Source organism: Octodon degus, unplaced genomic scaffold (genome assembly GCF_000260255.1).
Source record: "Octodon degus isolate 3935 unplaced genomic scaffold, OctDeg1.0 scaffold00163, whole genome shotgun sequence".
Taxonomy (NCBI): domain Eukaryota; kingdom Metazoa; phylum Chordata; class Mammalia; order Rodentia; family Octodontidae; genus Octodon; species Octodon degus.
In genome coordinates this window covers 2,779,283-2,789,716 of record NW_004524739.1, presented here as the reverse complement: position 1 = coordinate 2,789,716, position 10,434 = coordinate 2,779,283, and the positions used below count along the sequence as shown (strand labels likewise).

General features: G+C 48.9%; 1 protein-coding gene across 1 annotated transcript in view; it reads right to left on the bottom strand.

Moving 5' to 3' along the window:
* The window catches only part of Oprd1 (opioid receptor delta 1), a 39,818-nt gene extending 35,630 nt beyond the window's left edge, over window positions 1-4,188 (bottom strand). Inside the window, exon 1 of the mRNA XM_004642896.1 lies at window positions 3,962-4,188. Within this exon, the coding sequence (XP_004642953.1) occupies window positions 3,962-4,188 (227 nt within the window). The remainder of the gene's footprint in view (window positions 1-3,961) is intronic.
* Between the last annotated feature and the right edge of the window lie 6,246 nt (window positions 4,189-10,434).

Sequence of the window (10,434 nt, the reverse complement as noted above, 5' to 3'; positions counted from 1 at the left end):
CGGTTCAATCCCCCAGCACCACATGCCAGCCAGCCCCGCCCCCTGGTGGGCTGAGCTGGCCACACACACACACACACACAAATAAATAAATAAAATTAAAAAAAAAAATTTCAGGTTTTTGGAGAACAAGCTGATGAATGTGTGTTTCTCCTATCACAACCAAAGCTCCAAGAGGGCCAACGGATTGGGGTGTGTGTGTGTGTGTGTGTGTGTGTGTGTGTGTGTTTAACTAGGGATTGAATCAGCAGCCTTTTCACTGAGCTACATCCCAAACCTTATTTTTTATTTTAAAACAAGTACATAAGAACGGCCAGAAAGCTCAGAGGATTAGAGTACTTGCTTAGGCAGATGCAGGGACCAGGTATTCAATCCCCGCCTGCTGTGCCAGCCCCATCCCCAGGTCACACTGAGACAGTGACTGAGACTGGGCGTGGTGGCACTTGCCTATAATCCCAATGCTTGGGAGGCTGAAAAACAGGAAGAATTGCTATAAGTCTGATCTGTGTAGTGAGACCCTGGAGACCCTGTACTAAATACATTTAAAAAAAAAAAAAAGTAAAACAAGTTCTAAGTCTCGAAATCACCCAGGCTGAGCTAGAATCTGCAATCCTCCTGTCTTAGCTTCCCACAGGGCCAGGGTTGTACATTGGGTCACCAGAGTCACCCCCCCACTGTACAAGTCCACAGAATTTACTGGATGAACTAATTCACTTCTTCACACAGAGCTCCTCCTTGTTTTCAGAATCTAAAAGAGTCAGATTTCATATTTTATCTCATTAAAGCCTCAGCCCAGCCCTGGATATATGGTTGTTATTCCCACTTTACAGATGGGGCAATGAACCTCAGAAAGCCAGAGTGGCTGTGTAGCCCGCACACACAGCAAGTAAGTGCATTCCAATTCAGGCTTTAGGACCCCACCTCTGCCAACTACACTACCCCCTCTGCTGCCCTGAGGATTCTCAGGGACTTCCCTTGGAAACTTTCCCCTAAGCTGCCTCAGCTCAGGACTGATGGGTACAATTCATTCATTTATTGATGCATTCATTTAATCAAACTGCCAACTCATTTATTTGGGCACTCGGGAATCACAGACCAGAATTCAAGGAGCCCTTGTGGGCAACCAGAGCTTTTCTCTCCATCCTTTGCTGCCCATTTCCCACTGCACAGGGGACTTGCCCAGCAGGAGCTGAACCCCAAGACAGCTGCCCAGTCCCAAGGTGTCCTCTCAGCTCCCCCTCCCAGGACCTCAGCCTAAAGTGCACCAGCTAAATAACAGACAGGGTCACTGTCTTCGGGCCTCCATCATGCCCTGAGAAGCCTAGGACAAGAGATGGGACAGGACTCTGCCATCCTTCTTCATGTAATCCTTTGCCTGAGCCTTACCCAGGCAGCTCTGGAATACAGTTCTGGACCTGGAGTCACAAGAACAGGGTTCTAGCCCTGGGTCTGGTGCTAGCTGTGGTACCCAAGAACTGGTGACTCTGCCTCTGAGCGGCAGATTCCTCCTCCTTGCTATATATAGGGACAAATGATGACACTAATGACCCTAATGGTTGCCATACAGGTTGTGGCTGAGGAGTAAATCATTTTCAGAGCCAGACAGTTCTCCTGCAGATGGTTGGCCAAGGGAATATCTTAGCACTAGAGACCTATGGGGCCAGCTATGTCATTTGCATTTACTTGACACTGTGATTTTCAGAAGGCTGGTTGGGAAATGCACTTAGCAGCCTGAGCCTAGAGCCTCCCTAGAGGCGACACAGAGAAGTGAGAGGCCCTCACCATGCTCAGTGGTAATGGGCAAGCTGTGTGCATCAGCCAGCACCGGAGCCCTGGGGAGAAAGCTGGAAATGGGAACACACTGGTGTTCAGCTTTTCCCACCTGGTGCTCCTGGAGCGCCCCTAGAGAAAGCTCACACCAGGAACCTGGAACTCTGAACTGAAGTGATTCTTGAGTCCACTTTAGGACAAGCGTCTCCCTTATCCTCCCTGCTTTCATCAGCCCTGGGTTCGGCAGGGTTTGGAAAATTCCTCCTCACCACTGTACAAACAGCTTCCGTTTGCTGGGTCCTGGCAGCACACCAGCTGCACTGCATGTGTCCGCTTACGGACACCTCACTATGACCCTACTGAAGAGAGTTCTGTTACCGCCCCATTTTACAGATGAAGAAAGCGTGGCTCAACAAGGCTGAGACTTGCCCAAATCACAGAGCCAGCTCATGACACAGCAGGGATGAATACTTAGGTTGGCTCAACTGGAAGCCTACAGAGTGGGGAAACACTGACGAACACACAAAGCAAAGATCAACCCTTCCTCTGCTTGGAGAAATTTCCCCACTGTAGCTGGTGATGAGTCATTGAAAGCAGTGAAAGTCTTGTACCTCTGTCTGTCTGTCTGTCTGTCTGTCTCTGTCTCTGTCTCTCTCTGTCTCTCTCTCTCTCTCTCTCTCTCTTTCTCTCCTTCTGTCTGACTCTCTCTGTCTCTCTCTCTCTGTCTCTTTCTCTCCTTCTGTCTGACTCTCTCTGTCTCTCTGTCTGTCTCTGTCTCTCTGTCTCTCTCAATGCTGGGGATGGAATCAGGGCCTTGCACAAAATAGGCAAGTGCTTTATCACTAAACTACACCCCAATCCACTCTACTCTTTCTGGGCAAGCAAAGAGGACATCAATACCAAAGCCTCCTGAATCCTACACATCCTGCTCCACCATCTAACACACCACATTCTGCCCACATAGACCCCACACTGTGGAATTCACACTTTCTAGTCAAGATTGGTTCTCTATTCTTCAATAGAGAAACTGAGGCAGAAAGGAGGTGGGACAAGGGGAACGGACCTGGGCCTCGGTGACGGGGCTGCAGCCAAAGCTCACAGCTCACAGCTCCACTCTCCCAGCCCATGATCTGCCCTCTGCCCTGCCTCATGGTACAACAGCCTGGAGAACTCTGGGATGTGTCCCTGGTCAACCAGCATGCAAAACCCACTTCTAGCAAGCATCAAATCCCCCGGCATCCTTCTTGTTGAAGGATGGCAGTTTCTTCCCAACCCTTTCCGCCCACGTCTGAGCTGGTGGGTAGGTGCAAAGGGGGACAAGCTGGGGTGAGCTGACGCAAGCCGACCTGGCACTGTCCACAGACACCAAGAAGAGAACCTCTCTTTGAGGGCTGAAAGCACATACCCACTCCTTGCAAACAACCACTGCTGCCTTGCAGAAAAAAAGGTTCAGAAGGTGAGAGAATGCTGGAGGGGGCATTTGTGAGGAGGACCTGAGGCTCCTGAGAGTTCCTGACCTGATGGCTACAGGGAAAGGGAACAGAGGACTGACCTAACGGCCACAGCCTGGCCGGTTGTATCCAGAAGCCCAGGGCGTTCGGTTGGCAACCACTGCCTAGAGGCAGTGCCTGCCCAAAGCCCCACTGGATGTCCCTTTCCGGTGGGGATTCAGGGATTTGATTTTTTTTTTAAAAAAAGTCATTATTTTTATGTTCTCATACAGAGAAAATTACAAAATGACAGTATGGGACACACACCAAGAGAGATCCCGACAGATGATTTGTAGCCCCAAGGCTTGCTGCAGACCTACAACCCCGTCCTGCTCGAGTTTCCTCCTCAGGGCTCACACTCAAGGGGGTCCCAAACCCCCAAGACACTGGAGAGCTTCTTCCCCCATTCATGTGAGAACCACACATGCTCTCCCAGGACAGACACAAAACTGTTGCCAAACTGTCCCACAACCCTGATGAAGAAGCAAGGGGATGCCATCCAGTTAGGCTAGATCAAGCAGGAACATACACAGCCCGATACACATTCCTGCGTCCCCCTCTCAGAGGAAGTGGCCTTCCCCCTGGGTCCCAGGCAACCGACTGGCAATGCGGGGCCCAGAGAGTCCGGGTCCAGATGCCAAATCTGTGCTCCCCACCCTCACCTCGGGGCCCAGATGTGCGGCATTAGCCCACAGCGGACTCACCGGACTATGCCAAACATGACGAGCACATTGCCTAGCAGCCCCACGGCGCACACGGCCGAATAGAGCGCGGTGATGGCGATCGCCAGGGCAAGGGACGACGCGCTCCGTGCCCCGGGCGGCCCCGACGCATTGGTGCCCGCACTGGGGAAGGTGCTGGAGTAGACATCCGAGGCGTTAGGCAGGAACGAGGGCTGCAGCTCGGCGCCCGCCGAAGGGGTCGGCTCCATGGCGGCCGGTGCACGGTCCCTCTCCACCGTGCGCCCTGGGCGCAAGGACCTGGCGCGAGAGGTGCTCGAAGGGCCGAGGCCACGGCCTCGACGCCGCCGGCTGCAGCGTTCGGGCAGCCCAGCTTTCTCCGCGCCGCCTCTTTCTGCCTTGCCGCCCGCACCGCTCTTGCCCACAGCGTCTGCCGGCTCTCCAAGCCCCAGCAATGTGAGCCAGGAGCCGCTGCGGGCTCCTCGGACGCGCCCGCCGCGCGCACCACGTGGTCCGGAGGCGGCCGCCAGACTGCGCCCGCGACCGGGGGCGGGCGCTGCACCACAGGCTTGGAGCCGGGCCAGCGAGGCGCGGGCTCCCTCCCCGGGTCTGCTGCGCGGGCTCCAAAGCGCCCCCATCCCAATCTGGACTCACCTCCCCGCCCCCTTTCCCCTTTGGAGTCCGAGGCACCTGAATGTGAATCCTGCCCCCCCTTACCCCCAAGAGCAGAGTAACCTTGAGCAAGGCCCTTAACCTCACTCAAATGAATTCTCCTCTGTTTCCGTTAGAGGAAAACCTCCCCACCTCCTCCAGGGGATTGTTGGAGAGATTAAGATAATGTGAGTCAAGAACGCAGCTGTATGCATACCTGTTCTTCACCAGGTTTTCTCACAGCACTTTCAAATCAAGCTAGGCCTGGCCAAGTCCTAAAAGCAAAATTGTCCCATTTCCTCAACGGATTCAGATAAACTGGTAACAAAGCCAGGATCTTCTCCAAGAGGAGAGCCTAGAAGAGAACAAAACTGGGTCTAGGAGAAATGGCACAGGAGGTGGCGCACTTCCGGTTCACCGTATCTAGCTCAGAAAGAAGCCACTGCTGTCTGCGCAACTGGACATGTTTTATTGGAAATTAGACTTTCTCTTTTGTTTCTAAGCTCTGGACCATTTGATTGATTCAGTAATTAATATGTGAAACTTAAAAATTGGAGCTCAGGGCCGGGCAGATAGTTCGGTGGCTTAAATATCTACCTGGCAAGCGGAAGGTCCCAAGTTCGATCCCCGGTACTACAAACACACACACACACACACACACACAGCTCAGTACTGGTACACAGTAAGTACACTATAAAGATCCTTAATTAGCCATGTTTTTTTTGCACCCATTCATTCATTCCACAAATATTTACAGTGCCTAATGTAAGAACAGGTCCGCTGGGTCCACCGGTGCCCAAAACCTGATGAAGCCCCTGTTTCATGGGGTTTACATACCGGCAGAGAAGAAAGTCATCAGTCCTATGATCGCACCAAAAAATAATTATTTCAAGTTGCAGAAAGAGGCAGCGTCTATGAAACACCAAGGTAGGACAACTTCCCTGAGGAAATGACACTTAAGGTTAGATATGAAGCTGGAGAAGGACTAACTTAGAGAAGAAACAAGAAAAAAGTGTTCCAGAGGAAGAAACCACACCTGCAAAAACCCTGTGACCCAAGGGACTGAAGGAAGCCAGAGAAAGGAGAAAGCTGAATGGGGCAAGGTCTTGAGGACCACCTTAAGACCATTCCGGCCACCTAGGAGCAGATGGGGTGGGCAACTTGGTTAATTTCTCCTCCTCATAACCTGTCCCTGACCTGATGAGGCCAGAACCATAGCCAGATCCTTTTGAGGCCCAGCTGGTCCAGAGCTTTCTCTCTACCAAGCATGACTTCCTCCAGGCACTGATAAATACTTTATCCAAACATCAACCCTTTGGAGCAGATCCTATTACTACTGTTGAATTTCCCAGACAAGAAAATTGCAGCTTGACACCTTATGGTAACTATTTCCATCTGAACTCGACTTCTTGGAAGAGCCAGGCTTGATGGGTCTCTGTACCCAGGGGAGGGCAAGGGTCACAGTGGGTGCACTAGAGGAATGCTGTGTGAATGGTGAAGTTCCTGAGAGTGTTGGGGGTGGGACACCGGGGTTCCCAAGGTCTAGGCACTGAGGCAACGCACTTGGCTTTTCCAGTGGCTAGGCAAGCACCTCTAATTCACATCACACTCTGGCATGGTCACCTATCAAGGCTCTTACCCTTTCCCAGAAAGGGCAAAGCCAGAAGTTCCAAGCTTACCCTCCTTTTCATCCTCTCCACCCTCCTCAGCAGCTGTTTGAACCCCTCTGACCAGCTCCAGCCAACCCCACCCCCACCCAAAGTCTTTCCCATGCAACCATCCAAGAACTCATCCAACCCAAGAGCTCTGCTGTGGTCACAAGCCAGCAAGATTCTCCCCCATGTTCCAAAAGGCCTGGTATACTTGGAGATTTTTCTAGTGCCAGGGATGGGAAATTTGGACAAGGAAGAGAAAGGCAAATCTATTGGAATTCTAGCCCTCTCTCTACCCTCCAACAAGCAAGCATTTTCCTACCTCAGGACATTTGCACATCTATTCCTTCTGGTTGGAACCCTGGCTACTTTCCCAGCCTAAATGCTATTGACATTTATCCCTGAAGTTTCAGCTTAAATATCAATTCCTCCTAAAACTCTCACTGACACCACCATCCCCCATACTACCTACCTCCACCTAGGCCAGATTTCTTGTTATCCATTCTCATAGCATCCTGCACCTCCTCTTCTCCTTCTAATTCCCACATGTTGTTTTGTTTTGGGGTTGGAGTTTGTGCATCATATTTATAGCTATTCTTGTACACGTCTGAACCCCCACCTTGCTACAGCCCAGGCATGTAGGCTCAATTGATGGGCAACTGAATGAAGAAGCTCAATTCAAACTTGGGTAAACTCACAATTTGATGGAGACAGGCCAAGTATAGCTCAGTAGAGACCTAGGAACTCTTCTAAGCTAATAAAGCCTTTTGCATAATATGAATTGTCTTGGAAAATATGGTGTGTATTTGTCTAAGCTATTTTCCTTTTGCTAGGACAACATACCCAACACCCAAAGTTAAAGGAAAAAAGTTTATTTCCACTTACAATTTGTAGAGGTTCAGTCCGTACTCCACTGGCCCCAAGGCAGGGTGACACAGCAGAGGAACACTACAGAGGAGAAATAGTTCATGCCAAGCAGGCAGGAGACAGCGAAGCAGCAAGCAGCAGCAGCAGCAGCAGCAGCAGCAAGCCTGCCTTCCCTCCCTCCTCTTGTTTTCCACTCAGGATATAAATTGACTGGTGCCATTATCCATGCCCAGGGCTATGCTAATTCCAATCAGTGGACTAATTTAGTGCCACACATCCTTAATCCCAGTATCACACACTTAATCTACATTCATTGCCAGGGAGATAGCTCAGTGGCTTAAGCATCTGAGTAAGCACAAGGTCCTGAATTTGATTCCTGGTATCAAAATAAATAAATAAATAAATAAATAAATAAATAAATAAATAAAATTCACATTCACACACCCACAATCCAGTCACCTCCAAAAAGCTATGCGCATGTGAGGCTCTGAATGACATCTAGACACAAGCTGTAACAGTGCTTAAATTTTAAAAATTTATAACAATAGTGGCCAGGGAAATGGCTCAGTAGAATAAGCGCTTGCCTGACAAGCACAAGGACCTGAGTTCAAAACCTCAGTTCCACCAAAAAAAAAAAAAAAAAAAATTATAACAATAAAAGACACGTAGCCATTAATCCCCTCAAAATAGTCCCTTCAACTCACAGACATTTATCCCATCTTTCTTGCCACTTTTAAAAGCAGTTCTAGCACTGGGGAGATAGCTCGGCAGTCCAGGTGCCTGCCTGGCAAGGGTAAGGACCGGGGTTCAATCCTTGGTACTGCATGCCATGGCAGCCACCGAAACTGAGCATGGTAGCATGTAATCCCAGTGCCAGGGAGGCTGAGACAGAAAGATCACTATGAATCTGAGCTGCGTAGCGAGACCCTGTACCAAACAAATAATGGTTAAAGCAGTCCTAAAAGTCCTCCTTCATGAGTATCTTTAGGTTTGCCATTGTGACTGTCTTGATATCTTGAATCAATCAAAAATGTTTATGTTTCACTGTCATTTTGATTTTGGGGAAGTGCCAGAAGTTTTCTGGTACCAAGCCTTGTGAATAGATGGATGAGGACACATAGAGTTTTTATGAGCCTGCCTTTGCGGTGGATGGTACTTAGCAGCAGCATTCACTGTATTTTTCATCATCCCTCCTAAAGACATGCATGAAAGGGGACTTCCAGAATTGCTTCCGGAAGTGGCAAGAATGATGGGGTGAGTGGTCAGAGCAAGGGGTAATATTTTAAAGTAGATTAATGCTGATATGTCTTTTACTGTAATAAATGTTTAAAATTCTCTTTCACCATATTTTTAGACCACTCCTTGTAGATTGTTTAATCACATCTTATTTGGAAATGAAATATTAATTCCCACTTCCACCACCTCCTACGCCTTGGCTTTTGGTGGTCACCAAACAAGTCTACCATTGTTCCTTGGCATTACATCTGGGGACTCCCCTCTTTAGTTCCAACCTATCGTCCAGAGTTTACTGCTTTTCCTGCCTCCATCTCCTCCCCCGACGAATCTCATGATTCTGAAAGGTTTTAGAGTCTGTTGTCCAACTGGATTGTGTGATTTTTTTTTAACCCCTCCTTGATAGAGATGCTGTTGCAAAAAAAAAACTCAAAAGCTTTTGACAGTAAAAGGCAGAAAAAGAGTCAGGAGTGCAGGTACACACTTGTAATCCCAGCAACATGGGGTGCTGGAGCAGAAGGGTCAAAAATTTTATAATTTAGGAAGACCCTATAGTAAAAAAAAAAAAAAAAAGTCTGGGAGTGTAGCTTAGTGCAAAGACCCTGGGTTCAGTCCCAAGTGCCCCCCCCAACATACACACAGAGCAGATGGTGAAGGTCCTTAACCTCTCTGACCTTCCTGTAATGCTAGAGAGGTGCAACACTGGTAGCAGAACTGGTGAGACAGCAGCTGCTCTGCCAATCTGGAAAGGCTACACGGTCAAGAGCTGCAAAACCATGAGGTGAGTAAAGCCATTGCTCTCTTAAAAGCACTACAGAGGAAAAAAAAAAAAGCACTCACAGTAGAGAAGTTATGAGCCAGGTATGTGGTGGTGCACACCTGTAATCCTAGCACTATGTGAAGCTGAGAGAGAAGGGTTGAAAATCTAAGCCCAGATTAGGCGACTCAGCAAGTTAAGCAAGACCCTGTCTCAAAACTAAAAAGGAAGCTAGAGGTGCTGGTGCACCCCTGTAATCCCAGCACATGAGAGGCTGAGGCAGGAGGATAAGCAGGAGTTCAAGGCCCGCCTAGGCTACATAGGGCTCCCTAAACCAGATGTGGTGACGCACAAGGGTAGCCTAAACAACACAGTGAGATCCTATCTCAAAAATAAAAACAAGAGGGGAGGGCTGGGGGTGTGAAAGCCCTTACTTTAATCCTTAGTATTTGAAAAATAAAAGAGTGGCTGGGGAAGTAGCTCAGTACAAAGACCCTAAATTTAATCCCTAGTATAAAAAAATCTGAAAAAGATGTAAATGGCCAAAGACATGAATGAAATAATTTCTGAGAAAACACACATGCTAAGTTCATGTGCATAGCTCCCATGTTGGACATCTCAAGAGGCCTTCAGTGCAGGGCCCCAGGGGTTTGATCCCTGGGCCTGCCGAGCCAGCTCCACCCCTGGGGTAAACTGAGATGGCAATTGAGACTGGGCGTGGTGGTGCGGGCCTGTAATCCCAACTCCTGAGAGGCTGTAAAGAGGCAGATCACTAAGAGTCTTATCTAGTAGTAAGACCCTGAACACCCTGTAGACCCTTCCCTAAAAATAAATAAAGAGGCCTCTGCAGAGCTCACACAAAGACTTCCAAAGTACAGTCAGTCAGGGGCCACTGGAGTGTAGCTCAGTGGAAGAGCACTTGGCTCACATGCACAAGGCCCCGAGTTCAATCCCCAACCCTCTGTCCCCCAAAGAAGACCTTCATAGCCATAGATTCTAAATCCTTGGATTCAACCAGCTATGAGTCAAAAATATCTTTAAAAAGTAAATGTACCGAAACCATGTGTAGTAACACACATTTGTATTCCCAGCACTGTGTAAAGGCTAAGGCAGTAGTGCCACAAGACGAGGTCAGCTGGGCAATTTAGACTTAGCAAGACCCTGTCTCAAAATTAAAAAATGGATAAAGGGCTAGAGATATAGCTCAGTGCAGAGTCCGGGGAATGGGGGGTAGGGTGCATCCATACTGAACGTGTACAAACTTTTTAAAATCAATATTCTCTAAATAAGATAGTAGGGGCTGGAGAGATGGCTCAGTGGTCTAAAGCACCTACTTG